This window comes from Malaya genurostris, chromosome 1 (genome assembly GCF_030247185.1).
Source record: "Malaya genurostris strain Urasoe2022 chromosome 1, Malgen_1.1, whole genome shotgun sequence".
In the NCBI taxonomy this organism is placed as follows: Eukaryota; Metazoa; Arthropoda; class Insecta; order Diptera; family Culicidae; genus Malaya; species Malaya genurostris.
The window spans coordinates 108,126,772-108,153,474 of NC_080570.1; the positions used below are offsets into that span (position 1 = coordinate 108,126,772).

The 26,703-nt window shown below is 36.5% G+C and overlaps 1 protein-coding gene across 3 annotated transcripts in view; it reads left to right on the forward strand.

The window, feature by feature from the left end:
* Positions 1-2,758: 2,758 nt before the first annotated feature.
* Positions 2,759-26,703, forward strand: part of LOC131425354 (sodium-independent sulfate anion transporter-like) — a 62,078-nt gene continuing 38,133 nt past the window's right edge. Inside the window, exons 1-2 of one of the 3 annotated variants that reach the window (XM_058587181.1) lie at positions 2,759-3,049; positions 3,158-3,230. In XM_058587181.1, coding sequence (XP_058443164.1) covers positions 3,226-3,230 — 5 coding nt within the window. In that variant the 5' untranslated portion in view covers positions 2,759-3,049; positions 3,158-3,225. Of the gene's footprint in view, positions 3,231-26,703 lie in introns of all 3 variants that reach the window. The other 2 variants (XM_058587180.1, XM_058587179.1) reach the window with 2 other exon arrangements.

Below are 26,703 nucleotides of genomic sequence, written 5' to 3' on the forward strand. Positions count from 1 at the left end.
GGAATCCGGCATTCGATTTTCCTCCGATCCACTTTCATAAACAAGATGTAGCAATTTATCACGGAATTACTTCCCTTAGTGGTGGTTCCACATTATTCAAGACTCTCGTTTGCAATGTGATGTTCAGTAGAATTAAATAATAGAGTAACGTTTCCCCCATTCATCACACCTAGAAATTAAGGATCGCGGAATTTTTCAAGATTTGACTATTAAGTGAAATGTAGCGGAATGCGCGCTGCACGTTGCGGTTTTGATCAATTATTCAAAAACTATACCGATTTTCAAAAAACTGAAAACACTTAAGTTTTCGCAATTAAATTTAAATTTTTTTCAAGCTGAAAAATAGTGTATGTAACAGAAATTCACAAAGAATTTTAAAATGCAACTCAAAATTATAAAACTTTAGCCAAAACAAACGAAACTGGAAAAAGTTTACATAAACTTTTCCGCATTTTTTAATACCTTGCGCGCTGCTGCTTCCTATTGAAATGACGTTAAAATGCACGGTGCCCTCGTGAGCAGAAATTACATATCAAATACGAATTTATGCAGCATTGGGCTTTGTGTTTATTTTCTAAGTAACTGTCTGTTGAGTTCAAATCATTGACGTTGCTAAAGCAATAATGTATGGCTGTGTAATATCATATAATAGGTATTACTTCAGATTATAGCAATTAATTCAACCTTAACAGGCTACTGAATGAAACGAATACTAGCCTTGTATTATCGTTCATGTAGAACATTAAAAAAAATTTATATGACTTGGTGCCAGCACCAGAATTCAAAAATATATACGTTCATGAAAAATTATATTGAATAGAGGATCAGAACATAATTTATTTGGCACAATCTCCATATAATTATTAGAAATTAGTATAAGATAATAAAAAAACTCGAATAAAAAAAATACTCCTTGATCATCTTTTTTCGATGACATTTTCACAACTGAACAGCAAAGTAGAAATATTTTTTGGCAAAGTTGAGAGATTCTGTAAACTTGGATAGAACTATCTCTGTGATACATCAAATAGGTTAGCAAGCAGAAAAAGGATCGCAACAATTTTTAATGTCTGTAAATTTTGTTGAATGTCTGCAAACCTTTGAATCAACAAAAATATCTGCAATTTATTTAAGTAAAATCTGCAAACCTGACATCTCCGAAAGGTGAGTTCTAACTACTCAATATAAGTTACACAAACGCACATCAGATCTGACGATTAAAAAGCACACACAAATTATTAAAAATCTTCATGAAACATCAAACAAAAATCTGAGGTTTTAGAAAAAAATGTGAATAGGATGATAACACTGACGCAGGCCCGTACCCAGGATTTCGTTTCGGGAGGGGCCCAAAGATAAAAAATAATGTTACTGAAGATTGCTTATGTACCTAATTCTCGGTGTGCCTTTTAAGGGTTCTTTTAACAGTCACTTTAAAGTTTTCCACTGGAACTGTTATTGTATTACATTTCTTTACGTTTACTGTCTTGTTATTTCTGCAACACATGTCTCAGACCTTCTAAATAATTATATATCTGTTTTTGATTTCGGGAGGGGCCCGGGCCCCTCGGGCCCCCCTCTGGATACATGACTGCCTGACGAACATTTTTAAATTATAGGTGTAAGCAAATCAAAGTTTTGACATTACATTATTTTTGTGGAATTTGGTCTTTCAGTTTGAACAGGCTTCGCAGCCGATTCTTATCGTACATAATAATTGAATACTTAGTACTAGGATCCTATTGACACTAAGAAACCTTCCAGGCCAGAGCTCGAACATACAACAACTGGCTTGTAAACCAGCACCTTATGCATTGAACCAACCCGGGATTATAGGTGTGCTGTTTTTTAATTCACGATAAAAAGGCATCCAATTAAAATTGGCCATTTTTTATCGAAGTATCCTTTCTGGACAGAACAATATAACTGAATATATGTTGCCAGAAATTTAATGAAATCTTTGATAAATTTTCTCTTTATTTGTCTATAAATATATTTAGATTTAGCATTTACGTGCGTTTAAGTTTGATCCTCTTAATTTTTTAGGTTTGGTCCTCAGTAATTGTTAAAAACAACATGCAATCAAATTATACAAAAATTGCGATTCGCTATCCTCACTGGGATATTTACATCAAATTACGGTATTTTAAAAATCAATCACATTTTTATCTCGTCACTGACTGTGATTTTAAGAAACTAAAATTTATAACATAATATGAAGGCGCCAAAAAATATAAAATAACAATCTCACGAACGATCAACTGAGTTATGGTAATAAAATAACAGAGTTAAAATTGAATCATCGTAATTGTCTGTACAACAAAACTGTATACTGCCATTGGTAAATTTTTCTGTATGCTAAATATCGGCTATGAAGTCCGTTGACACCAAATATCAAATTAAATTTAATCAATTATGCTTTATATTAATCATATTGTATACTTTAAGAATACTAGAATAAATGAAACTAACAAATACTGAAAATGTTAACCACAACACCACAACTTCCTACTCAGATATACATGCACACGATAAATGATCGGACGATATGAACATGTAAGAACATGATAGCACTTAGTGGTAATTTGATTACTATTAGAACAAAACATCTCATACACTCAGATAATTCGTCCATTCATTGTCCACCACCACCTGCTACTACGAGCGGAGAGAGTGAGTTCTTTGGTTCTGCTGCTTCCGGACTAGTCGTCTAGAGTGAGTAGTAGTATCTCACCAGGAGCACGCGCGCTAAGTGTCTTTTGATTCGCTACTATAAGGTACGTACCGCGATACGATTAGATACCGACCATGGGCTCAACCATGAGTGGCGCAATGCGATGAAAACTCGACCAGTTCCTATCTTCAGGAGCAAAAGAATCAATTAATATTTTGTGCTGGAAGACGGAGATCCTCTAGTCAACCGATAGCAGGCACCGTGGTAAGATCTCAAGAAGAACCCGTCAGGAGGTTGAGTTAAAAACAAGTGTGCCGTTTGTTGTGCTAGAAACAAGTGATTTTGATACAAATTTGTATGTAATAAAATCTGTTGGTAATTGATTTATTTTTAATGCAGAGATAGTGACAAACTATCTATACCGTTGAAATTTGTTTTTCTATGAAAACGGACGAATTTGACAAACTTCCGCGGAAGCAACAGATCGTGTAGTGCAGAACTGATTACCTTTAATTAATTTGACCCGAGTTGCTGCACTTGCCAAGAACGAGATGTCGTAAGTATTAAAAATAATTCAGATTTCCGTTATTTTTAATAAGAAGTCAAGTTAGTGCCAACGTTTTTTTTTTGCGAGAGAGGTGAAAAATTATAGTTTCTTCCTGTTCTGTCTGTTGCAGCAGCTGTATTCGTACGATTTAATGCACAGTGATCTCAATGTGGGTGCAAGAAGGTGAAAAAATAATAGTAACATTTGATTTTTTTCGTTATCAAAATCTATGATCGCAGCAACAAGTACATATTAGCATTTCGCAGTAACACAAATTTGTCTGATCATGACTGTTTTTCAAACGAGCAAATACTTAACAGATTGAGGAAACTAAGAAGCCTTGCACTGTTGAAGAAGTAATATATTCCAAATTGCTTATTTCGGGACATGTACAAGTAATGAAACAGTTGTTGTTCTTAGGTATAACGATGCTCAATTTCGGTAAAGGACATAAACCACGTTGACGCTGCGGGAGGGAGGGGTCTCTCAATAGTTTACGTTTATCCACGAAGGAATAAGGGATGAGGACTTTCTTCCAGTCTACGTAGTCTCACAATTTGTATGTGGTCTTTAAATTTTCTAAATTTTACCAATTCATCTCGAATGAAATCGACTCTGCAAAGGTTTTCTAATTTATTTTGGGAAGAAAAGTATTGCTTTACGTGTAGATTTTCAACATTCGATTGGTTTTATTTAACCCTTGTGACATAATATTGCAAGCAAACATCAACGAACTTATCGCTCTTGGCGTTTATTTACAAACTTAATTAAAACTGATTGATTTCTCTTCGTTCGTTATGATGTGCAGTCGCCAAGATTTTAGTTTAACTTTTTATCAGTATACAACAACTGGAAAACAGCTGGAGGATGAAAATAAAAAATGAAAACTTTAAAAAAAATCCTAGAAGCTGAATCCACATACTTATTCAAACTTGGGAAATCGTTCTATCAATTAAACTACTCTAGATGTAGTGAAACATAGTTCTGAAGGCAATCCAAAACAGGCAGTCCTAAAGGCAGTAAACTAAGCTCCAGTGCAAGTTTTGCAATCTCGCACACAATTTCTGAAATCTCATCACCAATTAGATCACATTTTTCAGAGAGTTATATTATCATCAACTGTAAAAACATAGCTCGGTACTAGCATGTGATTAGGGCATATCGTGCGATATGCTCTTTTGAAAATTTCGAAAAATAATGCTCATTATTCAAGTTTAAACATGAAAATCAAGCATATTGCGCACAATTTCGTAGATTGGGCTTCTATCTACGAGATTATATCGATTATTGTGTAAATGAAGGTTGTAGAGCCGAGCAATGAGCATTATATTTTGTAACATTCGCAAGCGCCTATCGTGCGATATGCCCTAATCACATGTTACTACCGAGTTCACTTCTGAATGTCCCTGAAGGTACCAATAGTACTAAGTTACATTTCTCAACACAAAGTTTTTAAATTTAAAGTTCATTTTAAATCCATGGTGTTTTTAGTTGACTTATATATATTTATAACAATTTTTATTCAGGCCAATTTGCGTATAGCTTTACGTGGCCGATTTACCCATGTTTTTGTTACATAAAATTATTTTTTTATTGTTGGATCTCGTTGTCACCCTTCTTCTAGGGGGAGAGGAGCTTCCATTTCCTTCTAGCGAAGATTGTCCGTCATTTTGTCCGTTGCTCATATCATCCATTGCTACATCGTTGGAATTGTGAGTGGTTTCCGTTTCCTTGTTTTCATTGTTGATCGCAGTCTTGGGTTCATTTGCAGTTGCTGTAGATGCGCTTTGTACATTGATTGCCGTTGATAGTTGGTTAGATGGTGAAGGTGCTTTTGAAACAGGAGCACTGCATTCACTAGTTTCCGTTGTCGGGTGGTTGTCCTTGTTTTTGTTTGTTTTGTTTGTTTTCGTAGTTTCAGTGCATGGTTTGCCGTAGTGTGCAGGTTGTTCACAAAACTGACATGTAACCAATTGATTTTCATACGTAATCAACGTTTTACACGGATGTATCCCGTCTTGACCACAAATGATGTAAGATGGAATTGCTTTACGTAGTTGCATACGTACCACTCGCACGCCATTCCGGATACCCGGAAAAAAATTCCGCCATACTTCCTTTTCGATGGAAAGAACTTCACCGTACTGCGACATACATTCCCGAACATACCCCTCGCTGGTCTGCGGGGGAAGGTCATGCACGCGTACTTCTATGGCATTGTCCACCATGAACACAGGGATTTTATATTTAACATTGTCATGATCAATACTGTGCACCCCGTTATTACCCGAAGCAAATGCAATTGCATCTTTTTCACGTTTAAACATAATGTACACACAGTTCGACGCCTTGTTGAATTGAATCTCACTTACATCATTAACGTTTAGATGCATTCGTTCCTTAAGCAAGATTTCAATTTCGGTTGCTGCAGGTCTAACTTTGCAGCGCTTGAAATCAATACAAATTGAATTTGGCCTTGTAGGCCAAGTTTCAGGCTTTGTTAAATCGTATTTGCCCATTTCGTACACTCTATTGTTCACTGCACTGTATTGTCTTTGTTTCTGTCGTCGCGACCGTAAGAAATTTTCGACTGTGTCGTTTGCGATGCGAGCACGAACTGGACCTTTTTAGTTGACTTGATCGTGAGGCTTGAGTCGATGTCTTCTTTACATGGTTTGAACAGCAAGGCTCGATTAAACTGATATATTCAATACTCGCAAGTTGTCATCACAAATTATTTCACACTAACTGCAATCTGAAGCGTTGCTAACTATTCCTGATTCCAGAGTATAGAATTTAGATCAATATTTTGATTTGTGCACTCAACGCGTTGCTAAAATTAGAAACGAAAGATTTTTTTAACAAAGTAAGTCTAAAATGTATTCGTAGACTTTTAAAAAGATCCTTCCCTTTCTCCTGAAAATAGGGTGGGTACACCACATAAAGTAGTTCGCACTCCATGACCTTTTTTCTGGAAATTTTCTGGTTGATGTAAATGTCACTGATATAACCACAGCAAGAGATGGCCTGCCAGTCGAGAAATTTTATCGTAAATCTAGACACAGATGTGTTCAAACATCACAGCTAGATTTTCACTCCTAGTTGTCGTACAATATGCGTGTCTAGGAAGCTGTTCATAGTCTGTCTCGACATAGGTTTCATCATCCTGTTCCACACAATCAAAATTCGTCAGTATTTTCATGTAAAGCTTCCGCAGCATCTAATATAATATAATATAATATAATACAATACAATTTAACATAATTTAATATCATATAATACAATATAACATAATATAATATAATATAACATAATATAATGCAATGCAGTATACTACAATATAATATAAATAGTATAATACAATACAATATAACATAATGTCTGGTAAGCTTTTTGGGATAAAGATGATCTGGGTCGGTGGATGCACTCAATTATTCCTAAAATATCGACAAAGGCATGGTTCAGGGAACTGGATGTGAGTAGGGATTTCATTCGTGTGATGTTCAGACTCATGTCCAATCGCTACACGTTAGATGCACATCTCCTTCGATCATGTCGTTTGGACATGCGTGGAGTATCGTAATGTCAGATCTCAACTAATAAATTCCTTGCGTACCCAAGGTAGACTATCCAATGTCCCAGTTCGCGACATTCTTGCTTGTCGTGACCTTCCTTATATGAAACTTCTTTATCATTTCATTAGGTCCATATGAGTTCCAATTTAAATTTTATTTTATGTTAGACTGTTTTCTCTTCCATGAGTTCAACCAATAGCCAACTATATGATATTGAATAAAAGTGATGAACTGATACAAACAAACCTGAAATGGCTATAAGATCATGTACAAAACAATTGTATTTTATTTAATGTAACTTATAATAGCAACTCGCTCGATAAAAACAGTGTTTTGATTAACTAATGAATACCAAAATACTAATTATATTCGAAATGTATTAGGTTTAAAGTACTATGTATTGTGGATGACACGGAGAAGAAAAACTTATGTATATTGCCTATGAAATAAACGTATTTATGAAAAAAATAACATAATTTGATATAATATAATACAATATAACATAATATAATATAAATAGTATAATATAGTTCAATATAACATGATATAATATAATATAATATAATATAATATAACATAGTATAGTATAAGACGATAATATATGAAATAATATGCTATGATACAATATATAACAAAAAATGCAACAAACAACAGAATCACATGTTGCAATATACTATGATAAATATTGCACTTTAGAATGGGCTTCAACCTACAAGCCATTTCGCCCTCCTCATTCTGCTGCTAGCGCAGAAGGCGATAGCACCCAGTCGACGCCGTTCTATTGACCAAATATCATCATAGACGCTCGGAGAGGCATGAGATAGGAACTTGTGAGGACTTAGTTATCTCACCATTTGACGACCATATGCGAATTTTGACGAAAGTTTTCCCAAAAATTCATATTTACAAAAGTCTGCAGAGAAATCTTCAGACCTGTCATCTCTGATAATATCGTCTGATACAAGCCATATACAAATTAACACCGTTTTTTTTGGTACTACACCGGTGGAGTGTAGCACTGACTATATTCGCTCCAATTTGGATGTAAACAAGGTATCCTTTTCTGTCCAACACCGGTGTAGTGCCACCGTTAAAAACTAAAACGCTATAAGACTAACAGTGTCAATGTTTATGGTTCGTGCGTTCGATGTTCTTCGAATATTCACCCAAAAAACTGAATGCTTAATTTACCCATGGAATGTTTCTTGTAGATTTCCAACGACCAGTTTGCTTACACAGTAATAAATTATGAAATTTACAGGTCAAGCAATTAAACATACGACACAATTCAAATCAACGTAATTCGTTAGAAGATAAAATTACACAATAGTTATCTAAATATGTACCAATTACATCCCGTCTTTCATGGAGGCATGTTTCAGAACGTAAAAATATGTCAGAATGCAACGAACATGTGTTTGAACAACTATCAAAATGCTGCGTTCTGGTTTGTACGTGGAAACACGTGCTCATGTGTTTGGTGCCGATGAGCAAAAATTGTGTTTTTAAACCGGTTTCGTTCGTGAAGGCGGTGTTGTGTTTCCTTCTTCCGTACCAATACGTACCGATGCGTACCGGGTTTGCACCGTAATTTTTCCATAAATTTGATTACCCTGTCATTCCGGACCCGGAAATCGAATCAAGATGAAATTCAATACTAGGCTAGCAAACTATGTATACGACCGTTCATTTGAATTTAAGTTTGTGAAAATCGGCTTAGACATCTCTGAGAAAATTGAGTAACTTTATTTGTCACCTAGAAACATACATTTGCTCAGTTCGTCGAGCTGTATCGAATGTTATGTGACATTCGGCCCTACAAGCCTTGGTTGAAAAGTCGTTTTTACAGCCATTGCATAGGCTTTCTATAAGTAAAAGACTAAAAATGTTTATACCAAATTTGTATTTAAATACAAACTAATTTAGTCTAAAGTCATGACAGAATACGTAGTTGCCCGCCGATTTGTTTTCGAACTTTCATCTTAGATCTGGGACAGTCGATTTATATCTAAATTTGCTTCTCGACATAAAATTTAAATATTGCAAATTCTCAACAAAATACAGTCACATAAAACCCAACATTGAGTTAACCTAGCTAAGCAAGCAAGCATAGAATATGGCGAAGCTCGCGACGTATTACCGTCTTGTCTTGAACCTTATCTTAAGAACGGTGAAATGCACTTTCGATTATGGCTCAAGTAAAACATTGGAATGACGACATCTTGTATTATACACATTATCCCACAATTCTCATCTTGATAGCACAATCTGATATTGTCTTTAAATTTTGTAAGAAAACGTGTGCGAATGATTTATTTTTCCCGGATTCAGAGCATAAGAATGTCTTTCGACAGTTTTGCTCTAAGCTTTTGGAAATGCAAAAGTACAGAGAATTGTCCTACTTGTTTCAATCGTGTAGTTTTATTTATAACTAAAGATGTTGCCACTGAGCAAATCAGCATCGCAAGTTCACTGACACACGTGATTCGTGTCTGCATACTTAGAAACTACCTAAGTGAAAACCGATTCTCTGAGTGTTATTTATAGTATTTAACCAGACAGAGTGGCGTCCCGTAAACCCCACACACTCAAACTAAGGTCAAGTTCAACTCTTTTTCATTGTCAAATACGATCCCCTTATTTCGTATAACGAATGATAAACGAAAATAAACCTTGTACCGTTTCTTATCTTAATTTAGTAGATTCCATCGAATTTCACCCGTCACACGATTATCAACTCTTTAAGACTATTGACACGGCTGACGTATTCTTTATTATAGATGGAATCAGTCCAGGATTCATTTGCATTGGATCCGTTATCAGTACAGTAGTACGTTTTGTCTAATACTGTCGTTGACAATATTGAAGGTAATGCGATCATAAATATAATAAATTCAATTGCTCTTCGGCAAGAGATTAGTAATGAAATATGCCGACATCATTGGAAAGGTTATACTTGGACGTAGGTTGTTTTTAGTGAAGTGATTGTACTTATCTTCATCCTATTGAACGAAATACTATCCTATTTCATTCAGTCGGTGTTGTACGGTCGTTCGCACCGCACGCCAATAGCTCTTGATTCCTAGAAGTTTGTCTGACTCTATAATTTTTTTTCGATTCGAACAGGCTTCCTCGAAGCTACCCAAACACTAAGTCTTTTTAAAGGCTACTAGTAAATCAATCATTTTAATGCTATCTGAAATATTTGTATTCCTCAAAACTTTTTTAGCTAGGAGTCCATTTCAAAAGTAATTTTGCTTAGTCAATTTGTATACTTAACAAATTCGTGGTTCCGTCGAGAAGAGCAATATGAAATAATAATACTGATTAAAAATGAAAGAATACAAAATTTATAATATTCTTACCTGGTTGTAGCGAGGTATAAAAAAAACTTTTCCGAATATATAGAATTGACGATTGTACTTTTCTACCGAGACTCAAAGAATCGAGTGTCATATACTAATAACACAGAGAACAGGCATCCAAATAGAGATTTCAATGTGAGAATGAAATTCAACGGTTGTTTTAAAAAGCAATCGCCAAGTAGCAATTTTCCTGTAGAGGCTCTTCGAGCAACCCAGTAATCCCTTATGGGCTCTTGCGTTCGATCTTTCATACAATGCTGGTAATTCATGCGTGCAAAGCCGTGTGCAACGATGATTTTCAACAGATTTTTACTTGCACGCTTTACATAGCTTTTTTGAAAAAGTTTATACTAGCTTGGATGAATGTTCTCTCTGTTAATAACTAAGAGCGTTAAGATCGCAATACGTAGGATATTGTACCATTATTAGAGACGGCCAAAAAGCCGATAACTAGACTTTCAATGAACGAATTGTGATAATATCGGATAGAGTATCTTTGCTTCGGCTCTAACTACCGCAGAAAAAATTGTTCGAAAATTGTTACTGTTGTAGTAGAGTCGTGGAAAATCCATCTTATTCTTAAAGTCAATCTATCGTACAGAGACAGTTTTTTTGTGATGAATACTGAAGCTGAGATGACTACTGCCTCCGTTACCCTAGGTGACAAAATAAGCACTCAATTTTCTCGAAGAAGGCTGAACCGATTATCACTAACTTAGATTCAAATGAAAGGTATTATACTCAGGAAAAAGTAATGAAATTTACACTTCAGTTGAATCTAAAATTTGATAGCATTTATCACAACCAAATTGGAATGCATTGGGTTTTCAATTTTTAAAACTGCATTTCTGAATTCACGCTTAGTTTGAAAAATAACAAAAAATTAAGAAATTTTCTGCTCCGAATATGTGCATGAGAAGAGATGTGTATTTACAAAATATTTTTATCTGTGACATAGAAATTTTTTTAATATATTCCAGAATGTTTATAAGTAGCGTTGAAAAGACGTGCGAATTCCGTAAGACTAGGACTAGAACTGTTCCGATTTATAAGCCTTGTAAATTGATGGTAAAACTTACCGATTTCGGTTACACCGGTCCCCAGTTTCTGGTTCCGGATGTACCCCAATAGTATTGTTCTGAATAGATCTCATACAGATTTCTGAAAGATGGTTGAAGCGACATTCACGAACTTAACATCAAATAAAAGATTTTACAATTGAACTGATAGATTATAGCCAAATTTTATTCGGCCTTCCGGTTCCGGATTTTCTAGGGTTAAGAGTGTTTAAAATTTCTTAGTGAACCCTGAATTATTAAAAATTCCTCTTCGGAGTGAATGTTAACCGGTGTCTTAATGATCGTTATCCAAAAAACGCGATACTCTGAAAAATCCTCACTTCAATGCTACGTAAAAACGTGTGTGATTTTTATCCATATTACTTTGCTTGTGAAACCTACGTGACTTTTTTCGTAAATTCTATAGCATGATTTTGTGAAATTTAGACGAAGTTTTATTTTACCAGAATTTTACGTAATAGTCACATTATTTTCATGTATTTGTTACTAAGTTCTATATTGCATCCTAATAACGCATAAAGGTATTGGAAACTAATAAATGACATAGTCTTTAGTGGACATAGCATTGCGATTTTTTTTTATTTTCAAATGACATTATATTTCGTTTCTGTTGAATCACTGGTAAAATATATCAGAAACACAAATGTATGATCTTATAAATGTACGATCTGATCCTTTCTCAAGAGCAACAAAACTGAAGCAAACATTTTGCCCTTTGAGGAATGCATTCAGCTGGAACTAGTAGTTCTAGAAGGTTATACATGTGTTATATAATTAATCCACTGCTAGAATTATTTCAGATTTGTATCATTCTACGGGTTGAGATGCATGTATTGCGATTGACGACAATTTTCAATGTACACTTTCTTTAGAGGATTGATGTGCTGAAACACAATCTTGGGGATTCGCCTTTTGAACTGCAGAATAAATTGAATTGTGTTTCAGTTTCGTATTTGTGGTGCACAGAATTCGCGTAATACCGATTGGTAATGCAAATAATCGTTTGCTACATTTGATTATAAACTATACTTCTGCTTGGTACTAATATTAGATCTAAAAGTATAATAGAAATTAGACTTCATAACTGTTGATGAAACTAATGAGCAAATATTTACCTTAAAATCACTGTGATAAATACCGTAGAAGGGTCAAAAAAGGATTTGGTCTATGTTGCTTGTTCTAGGGTTTTCAACAGACGTTATATTGCGTTTGCATCCGAGCACAAAATGAGCGTATTGTTGACATAATGAATTCAAATAAGTACGTAACGGATGGTAACTAAAATTTTGGAATTTCTTTCTCAAGCTGTCAAAAAAAGACAAAAATACTTGGAGAAGATCTGATTTATTGAAATTAAAGATACATTGTCCATTGTTGAAAAAAAAATTAGTGAACATTTGAAAACGGTCCGTAATCGGCTGTTCGGCGAAGCTTCCGTTTGATGTCGGAACAGGAGCGTTGTATGGCCTTCATGTCAACTTTGCGAATGCATCTCTTGAGTCTACCAATCAACTGTTAGCAATTCGTGGCTCTCCAGTTATTTTTGTACACCAAGGAGCTCAAAACCCCGAAGAAATCTTCGATTAGGCGACACTGAGGTAGATTTATCGGGTTATGGTTTTTGGGGTACAAATGGGATCGAATGGGTATTCAGGAACGATTGTGTTTTTTGGCGCAATGCGATGACGCTTTATCCGGCCAAAACACGTATTGTCCATCAGTATGATGTTTTTGAAAAAACGGGATCAAAACTTTCTACAAACATTCGTTCTGGTACACATCTTGATTGATTGCCAACCCAGATGGATTGAACCATGGCTTAGAAATGCCTTTCTCGGAAATGACAATGTAAAGCATCACTTTCTGTTCAAACTTATGTTTAAACTAATATTTTATGTTCGGATGTACAGTAGAACTATCCGTTGAATAGTATCGATCGTTTGCGGGAATCTGCGTCTTCGAAAGAGGGAAGTAACTTTCGTCGTCCAAAACAAAACTTTTTCCGGAAAAATTTTTAATCTACCAGCGGCATTGGGAATTCAGCGTTGAAATCTGTGCGTCAGTATATCCCGGGGCTCGTGTCTTCTTTCCGTACTTTATTCCGAGTCTTTTCAATGTTTTGCAGATGTACTGGTGAGAACAGTTGAACTTTTTTGCGGCATCCCTTTGACTCAGTGAATCCTTGTTGTTGGAGGCACGAGAAAGAGAACGAAGTCGAACGAGATTTCTGTGCAGTTCGTAGAATTGTACAATGCGCTCGTGAAATACTTCTTGTTTCGACGGCATTTTGAGCAAAACTGAGCAAGCATGAACAAAACAGAAAATACTAGCAGAAAGAGGGAAAAGAGAGCTAACACATACATACTCTTAGTTCTTTCTGAGCTCGTTTGTTGTTAAGCATACAGGCCTCGAAACAATTCCAAAATTTTAGTTGCCACCCGTTAACACATAAAAAATATGTGACAACAGCAATAATTCTGACATAAAGCTTGCTTCAGATAGAATTGGAACAATGACAATTGCCTGTATTTAAGTGATTTATTATTGAAATCAAGATCCTTTTTTATACAAATTTAGCGTTTTCTTCATACTTTTAAGAAAAAATACGGATAAAATTATTCGTCACGGTTTCGAAGGAATTCTCGAATTTTTCCTGTTAAACGGCTCATTAGGCGAGGCACACCTTCTTCGTCCATCGTTTTAGCTATCTTATTCCACCAGGTCTTTGACAACCTTTCTCTTTGCCTTGAGTCTCCTCTTCATGAATGCCCATTATTTCTCAATAAGGCGGAACTGGGGGCAGTTGGGTGTCCATAGCCATAGTCCACGGTTTTGAAGGAGTAAGCGATCTATCGAAGGGGAAGCATCGCTCTGATTGCTCAATCGAATCAAAAGCGAAGTTGTTGGATGCACACGAATCTATAAATAGAAGCAAAATTATAGCTAACGTTTCAGTCCTACGCGTAGTATGCTAGAGGTAGGTTGTTGCTAGACAGCAAGACAAAAAGTGCCATAAAACGATTTGAAGCTTTAACTGGTATGCTCTGATCTTGTGTCATGCAAGATCGGATGAAATTCCATGTTATGTCGTTTCGTCTGAGAAAATGACAACTACCCAGGGTAAATTTTGAGTGCATAAGATTAATTTCTAATGTATATAAGATGAACTCGATTGATGATGAGATAAAGTTTATCGCTTCGACCAGAATCGCAGAAGGATAGTAATGGTAGCGAAACGCTATAAAAATAACTGCTTGCGTACAAAACTTGAGCACAAGCTTGGCGAAGAGAAGCTTAAATATCGAAATCTGATATCCGACATATAATTGCATACATTTGGGCTATTGATGTAATTTCGTCGCCTACAAAACAAATACAAATCACGACTATTAGGTTGTTCGCAACACAGTTTTATTTCATATGGGCTGATCTACTTTAGATCTACAACTGAAACATGTCAATCACGACGCTGAGATTTAGTTCAATTTTCGAGTACAAATTTAAAACAGGTTTAAAACTGCTCGACGAAATTGTTTTAAATCAATGAATATTTGAAACACGAATAGAACACTTTTTTAATTTTTTTTGCGTGTTACGAAATCTGAGAGACGAGATGTCAATGCGTCGAATGACATTTCAGAAATTATCAATATAAGCGTTTAATGTTTTGCACTGAATAATACAGTTTCATTTAGAAACACTCCAGCTCACTATGATCTGTAAAAATATTCATATCGTTTTCGAAATCATTAATTTAGTTTGTTTGTTTCTGATTTGAAACAGTGAAGTGAATAGACACAACACCAATACATTTACAGAAATGTATAGAACAGATTTTAAATCTTTCCGTTGAGATCGTTAATCTCGAGTTTTATTTTTGACAGTTTTAAATTACACGCTTAGAAAATGTTACTCAGAGTTTGAGTACTAGTTACTCATTATCAAATGATACATGGAAACGTCAAAAATTGAGTAGTTATCATCAATGATATTGAGTAACTCCTACTCTAAATTTGAGTTTAACGCAATAACTCGTTTTTTTGTTATTATTCGCAAGATCAGTCTAAAAGTTGTAATAACCATTTGTAGCAACAGGTTGTATTTTTTGTTAGTGGGATCGCGTACTTCGAAGGTGAGTCGCTCAACACAAAAGGTGTTGTGTCTGCAAAAACCGGAATGATAAACTCCGTGTTGTGCTTTAGAATGGAAACGAACATGCTCAAATGTCATTTATGAGGAATAAGTGTATGATTGGTGCCTGAGCATAACTGACATTTATGTTAATTTGCGACTGACACACTACTCCAAGCGACCATCACTTGATATAGTATTGAGTTCATTTACTTAATATTTTAATTCAATACACTCAGAAAAGGAGCAATTTTTTTTTTGCAAATTTGGTATATGTGAAATAAAATTTCACTCAAAATTTGAGTGATAGTTACTCTATTTTTGGTACATGTTCAAATAAAGTATTACTCAGTAAATGAGTGAATTTTACCCAAATATCGTTTCCAGTGGAAGAACTCAAATTTGAGTAACTTCGGAGTTACTCTAAATTAGAGTTGTTCCACTTTTACTGTAGATGAGTGAGATCTTACTCATTTTTGAGTAACTATTTTTAAGCGTGTACAACAGTAAGTCATTTTAGAACAGATATCCATCACAGCGTTGCGAATAGCCTTAGAGTCTATATTCTGGGTTCGCGTGTTCGGTGTTGGTTCCTAATAAAGATCAATCTAAGCAGACTCTCGTGCATTTGCGGATTCAAAAGTGTGACGATTAATTGAAAATATCGATCATTAGAAATTGTGGTTGCCTTGTTCCACATCAATGGCTCAAACAACCCCAGGGACTGATCCTTGTAGTTTTATATAGAAAAAACTCAATTTTTACAGTATTTTTGTAGAAAAGAAAACAATAAACCGAATGAGTATTTCGTTCAATATGTCGCTCAATAAACGCTCAACGCCCAACAAGATCTAACCGCTTTCTCAGTGGGAATGTATGCATATTGCTAAGGACATCTTCCAGTCAAACCGGAAATTTCAACTGATAGCCCTGGTAACATCACACGGAATCCGAAGCTACCCAATTCTCTGTGAATTGTCCAATGAATCTTATAAGGAAGAGGCAGCTTTTCTTTGTTTGATTTTTCCTCTTCTCATTACTGAGCCGTCCTCAAGTTTATCTTTCAACTTTATCATAAAATGCTAGCCTAAACTTGCACACTCTGCCAGAACTGTGACATTGAAGAAAATACTGAAAATTGAGCAACAATAAACGGAAGTGAACGTAAACAAAGAGACACTGTCACTTGCTTAATAGGTCTTTTAACAAATTCACCGAGAATTTCGCGTACTTTCGGGATTCCGTTCTTTAACTCATTTCCAGGTAAAATGGATCTAAGTAGTTTCTATAAGCCCCATTCTAAAAATATACTGAAAGATATCTACTCAATAGTAAGACACGTTTACTAGATTGATGAGTTTCATTGATTCAATGTTAGATTAAATGCGTCGACTGTATTTTCGCGCTCTACTAGCTGAAATAATGTATCAGTGCCAAGCTATTGCATATTTCATAATGCTTTCATTGCGGTCAAAACAAGCACAATTCGTCCATACAAAACGGCCGTAAAGCATACACTATTCGTTTGTGATTCCTATGGAGACGCTTGATCCACCATAAAGAAGCAATCCAGGACAGCATAAACCATTCAGTAATAGCCGTTCAACCGAGAAGGTTGTGTATAGAAGCGTACAGTTTAATAACGCTGGTTGGTTTACACGCGTTAAATACGACAACGGTTGAACTACAGGTAGAAACCTGTTGGCAGCAGCCGTTAAAACGTATAGTCGTGCTGCATAAGAGAGCCCTAGTGCTGGGCCAAGCTGGTGAAGGAAACAACAAAGGGCGTTTCCCAAACTCTACCCAGGCCGCAATATACAGCCACAAGTGCTGAGCAGGAGAGTGCAAAGGCACATCGAAGAGGAAGAGTGCAAAGGCACATAGAAGCAGGAGAGTGCAAAGGCACACCGGTGCGAAGGCACTTCGGTGCAGAAGCATATCGGTGCGGAGCACTAGGAAGAAGGAGACAAGACAACTCGGTCTTTCCACTGCCATACAACACGCAGGTATACACCGGTGACCTGCGCTGGTTACAGCTGGCGAAGACGAAAGCAAATCGGAATTCGAGTGGTGCTGGATGTCAGGTAGCAGTAGCATCACATCATATTCTATCGCTACAGTGAGGTTCAGCATTGTATCAACGTCCAGATACATCCAACAAGAACATCTAGAGCAACGAGGATCTACACGGCAGTGCAACGGAGATAGACAACAATTTCAAGGTAGAAGTTTTTTCTTTTCCTTTTGATTGAGTACTGTGTAGTGTTGGTTTCAAATTTTATTTTAAAGTTTAGTTAAAAATTTTAATGTAATGGATGAATCCATGGACGTAAATCCTAGCATGAATCCGATACCCCCACGAACGAAAAAATATCAGGAGAGCTCTTCTGGGCCTTGGATAGTCTTTTTTAGACGTATATCAAAGCCATTAAACATTTTTCAAATTAATAAAGGTTTGACATCACGATACTCTTCAATCAAAGAGATCATAAAAGTAAATAACGATAAAATTCGTGTTGTGGTAAATAATTTGAAACACGCGAATGATATTGTCTCTTCGGAACATTTCAATAAAGAGTATAAAGTTTACATACCCTCCAAAGATGTCGAAATTGACGGTGTTGTTACCGAAGCGAGTCTTTCGGTAGATGATTTACTCAAGCATGGTGTTGGTCGTTTCAAGAACTCTATGCTTGAGGGTGTGAAAATACTGGAGTGCAAACAACTGTACTCAGTAGTTCATGAAGAGGAAAAAAAAGTTTATCGCCCATCAGACTCGTTTCGAGTGACATTTGCCGGGTCTGCGTTGCCGTCCCATGTCTATGTCGATAAAATTCGCCTCCCTGTTCGGCTTTTTGTTCCAAATGTAATGAATTGTACGAACTGCAAAAAATTCGGCCACACAGCTACTCACTGTAGTAATAAACCAAAATGTATTAAGTGTGAAGGGCCTCATAAAGATAATGATTGCAACAAGGAAATTGAAAAATGTATTTATTGTGGGAATAGTCCTCATGATGATATTTCAGTATGCACTGCATTTAAAGTGCACAAAGACAAAATTAAGCTTTCTTTAAAAGCACGGTCTAAGCGCACATATGCAGAAATGCTTAAAACGGTCATTGATGTCCCCCCTTTGGAAACCGAAAACGGGTTTTCAAATCTAGAGGAACCAGAGGACTCTGACTCTGACGAAAATAGTGAAGGTAATTCGTTTATCACTACCCAAGGGTCAGTTAAGAGAAAGAAGTCTTCCTCCAAATTACCAAAAAAGACACCTAAAATTTCATCTTCAAAAAAAGATCCCCGTGTTAAACAAAAAAAGTCAAAACCAAAGACTGTGCCTCCTGGTTTGTCAAATTCACAAACCAATCCAGGATCTAGTACAGAAAAAGATAATAATCCAGTGGGCTCCATTTCACAGCCACCAACAGGATTACTGAAGTTTTCGGAAATTGTTGAATGGATTTTCTCAGCATTCAATATATCTGAACCCTTAAAGACCCTCATAATGGCATTCCTTCCAATAGCTAGAACCTTTTTGAAGCAGTTATCAGCTCAATGGCCAATTGTCTCAGGTTTTGTATCTTTTGATGGATAATTTATCACCCGTCGCAAATGATACAATCACTGTCCTGCAGTGGAATTGTCGAAGCATCATGCCAAAACTTGATTCATTTAAAATATTATTGCATAGTCAAAAATGTGATGTATTTGCTTTATGCGAAACATGGCTTACTTCAAACATAGCTTTAAATTTTAATGATTTTAACATTATACGTCTCGATAGAGACTCTCCGTATGGTGGAGTGCTTTTGGGAATTAAGAAATGCTATTCCTTTTATAGATTAAACATCCCTTCAACTTCTAGTATAGAAGTTGTTGCTTGCCAAATAAACATTAAAGGCAAAGATATTTGCATAGCTTCGGTTTATATTCCTCCAAAAGCACAAGTTGGACAGCAACAGCTTAATGAAATGGTTGAAGCCCTTCCTGCACCACGATTGATTCTGGGGGATTTAAATTCGCACGGTATTATGTGGGGTTCCGTTTACAATGATAGCAGATCATCTTTAATACAAAACATTTGTGACAATTTTAGCATGACGGTATTAAATATGGGTAGCATTACACGGATCCCAAGACCTCCTGCACGCCCAAGTGCATTAGATCTATCTCTTTGCTCAACATCAATTCGACTAGATTGCACCTGGAAAATACTGCCTGATTTACACGGTAGCGATCATTTACCAATCATCATCTCAATTAGCAGTAGCAATTGCATTGCTACTTCCGCTAGTATTCCATATGATTTGACAAAAAATATCGACTGGATTAAATACCAAAGTAGTATCTCTAGTATTTTGAATTCAATGGAAGAGCTCCCTCCACTTGAAGAATATGACTTCCTCATTTGTTCGATTCTGGAGGCAGCAGAACAATCCCAAACTAAACGCTTTCCTGGGCCAACGACTAACAGAAGGCCTCCCAACCCCTGGTGGGACAAAGAGTGCTCAGAGGCTAAACTCGCAAAACAAAATGCTTGCAAGACGTTTCTAAAACGGGGAGGAGGAACTCCTCAGAATTTTGAAAAACTTATGGTTTTAGAAACCAAGTACAAGAGTATACTTCGAGCCAAAAAATGTAGCTATTGGAGACATTTTGTCGAAGGTTTGTCAAGAGATACCTCAATGAGCACTCTTTGGAACACGGCCAGACGAATGAGGAATCGTACCGTGGGCAATGAGAGTGATGAATACTCGAACCGATGGATATTTGACTTTGCTAGGAAAGTTTGCCCAGATTCTGTTCCTACGCAGAGCATTATACGGGAATCTCCTCCAAATAATGGTTTTATTAATAACCCATTTTCAATGATGGAATTTTCTATAGCACTCTTGTCTTGTAACAATAACGCTCCAGGGTTGGACAGAATTAAATTCAACTTGGTGAAGAATCTGCCCAACCTCGCAAAAAGACGTTTGTTGAATTGTTCAACAAGTTTCTTGAGCAAAATATTGTTCCACCTGACTGGAGACAAGTGAAAGTTATCGCCATTCAAAAACCGGGGAAACCAGCTTCCAATCACAACTCATATAGACCCATTGCGATGTTGTCCTGCATCAGAAAATTGTTCGAAAAAATTATTCTACGACGTCTCGACACTTGGGTCGAGACGAACGGTTTGTTGTCAGATACTCAGTTTGGCTTCCGTAGAAATAAAGGGACGAATGATTGCCTTGCATTACTTTCGTCTGACATCCAAATTGCCTTCGCTCAAAAGCAACAAATGGCATCTGTATTTTTAGACATTAAAGGAGCATTTGATTCAGTTTCCATTGATGTTCTTTCAGACAAGCTTCACCAAAATGGACTCCCAGCGGTTATAAATAATTATTTGCACAACCTTTTGTCAGAGAAACACATGCATTTTTCACATGGCGATTTGGCAACACTCAGAAATAGTTACATGGGTCTCCCGCAAGGCTCATGCCTCAGTCCGCTCCTCTATAATTTTTACGTAAATGACATTGACAGCTGTCTAGTAACCCCATGTACACTAAGACAATTGGCAGATGATGGCGTGGTTTCAGTTACTGGACCCAAAGCTATTGATCTGCATAAACCATTGCAAGATACCTTAGATAACTTGTCCGATTGGGCTGTTCATCTTGGTATCGAATTCTCTGCGGAGAAAACAGAGTTAGTCGTCTTTTCAAGAAAGCATGATCCCGCGCAGCTTCAGCTCCATATGATGGGAAGAATGATCCAACAGGTTTTAACTTTTAAATACCTCGGGGTGTGGTTCGATTCCAAATGCACGTGGGGAGGACACATTAGGTTTCTGATAACAAAATGCCAACAAAGAGTAAATTTTCTTCGAACAATAACAGGATCTTGGTGGGGTGCTCATCCGGAAGATCTAATAAAATTGTATCAGACAACGATACTTTCAGTGATGGAATATGGATGCGTTTGCTTTCGTTCCGCTGCAAACTCTCATATTATCAAACTGGAGCGAATTCAGTATCGTTGTTTGCGAATTGCTTTAGGGTGCATGCATTCGACACATACAATGAGTCTTGAAGTTCTGGCGGGAGTTCTTCCATTAAAAGATCGATTTTGGGAGCTTTCATCACGCCTGCTAATAAGATGTGAGGTGCTGAATCCCATGGTAATTAATAATTTCGAACGACTAGTCGAGCTTCGATCTCAAACAAAATTCATGACAGTATATTTTAACCATATGTCACAGGAAATCAACCCTTCAAGATATATTCCTATCCGTGTCAGCCTCCTAAATGTCCCTGACTCAACTTTATTTTTCGATACATCCATGCAGCGCGAAGGGCGTGGAATCCCGGATCATCTACGTTCGACGGAAATCCCAAAAATATTTTCAAGTAAGTTCAGGCATATTGACTCTGAGAAAATGTTTTACACGGACGGATCGCGAATTGAAGAAGCGACAGGGTTTGGTATGTTCAACAATAATGTTTCGGCCTCATTTAGGCTTCAAGAACCTGCATCTGTTTATATAGCAGAGCTAGCAGCAGTTCAATATAGTTTGAGTGTAATCGTCACATTAATTCCAAACCATTATTTCCTCTTCACAGATAGTCTGAGTGCAATTGAAGCCATTCGCTCAAACATGACTGGCAAGACTGAACCGTTTTTCCTAGGCAAAATAAAACAGTGCCTGAACGACATATTGAACAATAATTATCTAATCACTATAGTCTGGGTCCCGGCTCATTGCTCCATTCCTGGCAATGAAAGAGCCGATATTTTAGCCAAACGTGGTGCTATTGAGGGTGAAATTTATGAGAGACCAATTGCTTTCAACGAATTCTATAGCTCGTCTCGCCAAAGAACACTTGCCAGCTGGCAAGCTTCTTGGGATAAAGATGATCTGGGTCGGTGGATGCACTCAATTATTCCGAAAATATCGACAAAGGCATGGTTCAGGGGACTGGATGTGAGTAGAGATTTCATTCGTGTGATGTCTAGACTCATGTCCAATCACTACACGTTAGATGCACATCTCCTTCGAATTGGGCTCTCCGAGACTAATCATTGTGCTTGTGGCGAAGGTTATCGAGATATTGATCATGTCGTTTGGACATGCGTGGAGTATCGTGATGTCAGATCTCAACTAATAAATTCTTTGCGTACCCAAGGTAGACTATCCAATATCCCAGTTCGAGACATTCTTGCTTGTCGTGACCTTTCATACATGAAACTTATTTATCATTTCATAAAGAAAACTGGAGTTTCAATTTAATAAAGGCCCCTTTCAAGACTTAGTTCTGATCCCAGCTGCGTCCATGAGTTCAACCAATAGCTAAATTAGAATAAAAATAATGTAATGATACAAACAAACTCGAAACAGTTTATGAAATTATTAACAAAATGTCTGAAAATAACAGCTTATTTTATAATTTATAGAAGTTAATCGTTTGGTTCAAATAATATTTCCGAGTAGATTTCATAATTAATGACGAGTTACCTAAGATGATATTTAAGTAATAAGAGAATATGTTTTAATAAATGCAAAACGTTGTGACTATGTTAGAATTAAATTAGGATAAGAATATTATGTAAAAGTGATGCTACGGCGAAGAAAAACTTATGTAAACTGCCTTAAGAAATAAACGTATTTATGAAAAAAAAAAAGGACAGCATAAACCTTCAAAAAAGCTGTTTTAAACCCTGGGTCCAAGTGCAAATGTCAGCAAAACCACCAATGGCTCTTACCTTGATTGGCAGTTGAATTAGCTTTGCGCTCGAATCGGTATCGACATCGATTATCGTGACAATTCAAACATCCTGTGCAGTGTTTGTATCGAAAGTCTAGCAAACCAATCGCTATCAACCAATCGTTGCAGACAGCTAATGTATTTTCTTGTCATCTGTCAACAAAAGGGATTACCGCAAAGTCACAATAAGCTTATCGACCAGCCCATCGTATGATAAAAAGAAACTCGTCTATTTGTTCCAATTGGCAGCGTTATTTTGCACTTCTTCATTTTTAACTCATTGATCAACTCAAGTGGATAGATTAACAATTGCATTCCTCACAAACGAATAGGAACTATCCATCTAAATGAACACAAACAGCAAAACAAAATTCGTGCTCTACATTTCGGTGCCGAGCATAACCTTCTGTATCAAAAGATGTAATCAATTCGTAAGTTTACATTAACTAGCTTATGCCATAGTTTATGCCCCAAATGCTCCGAATCCTTCCAAGTTTGGGTTCAACTTGTGCAAACATTAACTATAATTGTTCCAAAAGTGAAAGTCCTAAACAATTGTAAATAATTTCAGAATAAATATAAGATCATCCTGCAAACTACATTTTTATTATTTCAAGTCATTATATATACTTTGTGACAGATTTTCTTTCATTCCACCCACAGTAAAATATATATCGATGAGCTTATCAATCGGTAGTTTGAAGTGTTCGCCTTTGGCTGTCACTGTTTTAAACTAAACCATACTTGAAAATTAAACCGAGCTTTAAAAAAATCAACGCTCATTTTTGAGCAACAATTGAACATTGATGAAGCCTTCCATATCAGCAAAGTGACATTTGTCAACTCCAATGCCATACGCGTGTCTGAGAGCGGTCGCATTATTTATGGTCTATTGATGAATACAGATCTGATTACCGGTAATCGAATATTATTTTTAGAATGATTATCGCAATTGTTTAATTACCTGATGCAGTATGTACGTAGGTAATGTGACCTACACGAAAACCGGTTTTCAGTAACAATTAGATTTGAGATTAGTTGTTCCGATATCACTTTTTTCGATTATGAATATCTAAGGTAACCCGTTTCCTTAGTCATTGCATACTAGTAAAATATGGTATTCGTTAATCCGTTTTATAAATCGTCCAGATGGCACCCCGAAATCAAATATTTTCTTGGATATTACTAAGAAACTTGTGATTAATTGTAACAATAATTGTTCTTTTTCTCAAAGAACAGTTAGTTATAAGTTTTATTCAGTCGCGGCTTCAATCATTGTGGTCTTTCGCCGGGTAGGGAGCGTTAAGTTCAAGGCTTTTGTAATTCATGAATAAATGGAATTATGGAATCTATGGAATGGATTCTCTTTTCCTTAGGGGACTCCATCTAGCGACGCTTGGGATTCACTAGTCACGCCTTCGTCCGTTGATTCGTCGGTGCTGATGTCGCTTTCTGATGTCAATTACAATCGTCCTTGGTCGAAAAGCCACTACTGTTGCTTTTTGTTCTTTCGGTTTGCTCTTGCTGCAGATCGTCTTATTGTTCATAACCCTGTATTGTACGGCTTTCATGAACAGGGATCATATACTACTGTGTCCGAATGACCGTAAATCTCCAGATCAGGAGCTCCTTTGCAAATTTCGATAATTTCTTCTTTCGAACATTCTCCGAAACGTCGAACTTAGACTTAGCAACAAAGTATACATGCTAAGGAAATCGACGGCAATCGGGTTTCGCCATCCATCGCGATACAATACGATTTGGTTAGCACCGTCGTGTGAAGTTTCCGGGGTTTAGGGCTTTTTGCACCTTATAAACAAGTAACCCAACACGCTTCACATTTCACTGTCCTTCGAACCACTTTTACGGCCACTTTCTTCCTTTCTTCGGACACTCAGACGTTCCTTGAAGATCTCTATCACACCAAACACAGTTTTATTTGCAATTCTAAGCTTTATAGCAATCCATCAGTGGAACTCCTCTCGATTTTGATTTTTTCACGGACATTTTCTTGTATCAACGACATGATGTAAACAAAACACTATGAATGAAATCAACTAATATTTTCGGGTGTTTGCCTTGCTCATACAGAAAGGCTATGCAATCACTGTGGAAACCGACTCTTCATCCAAGGCCCAGAGGGCCGAATGTCATATACCATTCGATTCAGCTCGTCGAAACAAGCAAATGTCTGTATGTATGTAACAAAAACATACACTGCTTTTGAATTTCATCCCGATCCGACTTCTGGTTCCGGAAATACAGGTTGATATGCTAATATCCAAAATATGGAAAAAATATTCATTCACTTTTTTTCAGAGATGGCTGAATCGATTCACACAAACTTGCATAGCATAGCCTTCTATTGAATTTCATTTGTATCCAACCTTCGGTTCCGGAGCTATAGAGTAATATGTGAAAATTAGGTACAAAATGAGCACTCAATTTTCTAGGAAATGGCTCAACCGATTTTCACAAACTGAGATTCAAACGAAAGGTTCTGAAATTAAATAAAATTTTCTAAAACATTTTATCCGGATTCGAACTCCGGTTTTGGAGCTAGAGTGCGATAAGTAGGAAATTTTCAATTTCATGAGTATTTTTTAATAAACGATGGCAAAAAAGTACAAATCCCATAGAACCAGTTTCTAGTTTGCAGAATTTATTAGTTTGTGGGCATATAAACTTGATTCGGCACTAATAGTTCGCCATGCACCGAAGGTAGCGAAGAAAGACTCCAAAAATAGAACTTACTTCGATTGTTTAGCGATGCTTGAACCGATTTTTACAAATTTTGATTTAAATTGAAACTGTTATTGTCTCAAAAGCTACTGTGAAATTTTATCCGGCTCTGACTACCGGTTCCGCAATTACAGGGCGATGAGTATCGAACCATATAAAATGACGATAAAAAACCAGTACGAGCTAGCACGGAAGAAGAAAACACAACTCGCTTTAACAAACAATGCACACAGCGGACCTTGTTCAATTTGGTACACGCTATAAAGAAAACGAAGGCCTATATCTGGCTATTATCTCAGCTGATTACTTACTCTCTTTCCTCAGATATAGCGTGATCGATTTTCAACACAGGTTCAAATTAAAGATCTTAGGATCCTATACAAACCTTTAAAATTTCATTTGAATACAACTTTCGGTTACAATTTCGGAATTACAGAGTGAAGAGTGTTTAAAAATGTATAGCGTCACTTGAAGCGGCGAAGACAGACATGAAAAATTGTAAACTGGGCTCGACTATTCCAACAGTTATAGACGGCATATCAAACAGATTCCGGCTATCCTGGTTCCCGATTCCGGAAGCATCGAAAATAGTGTTAAATAATTCCAAAATTAAACTCCGACTATTTTCTCAGAAATATTTTGGTTGATTTTCATAAACTAGTAGAAAGTAGAAAGTCTTATAATCCCAGATAAAATTCCTGAATTTCAACTGAATCCGACTTCCGGTTCCGGAACCACTCGGTTATAGCACTACCTAAAGCGACGAAGTGGAAGTGGGAAAAGTTCTTAATGTCATTTTTCATTGAGAAAACTCCTGGAGTGTTTTGCTC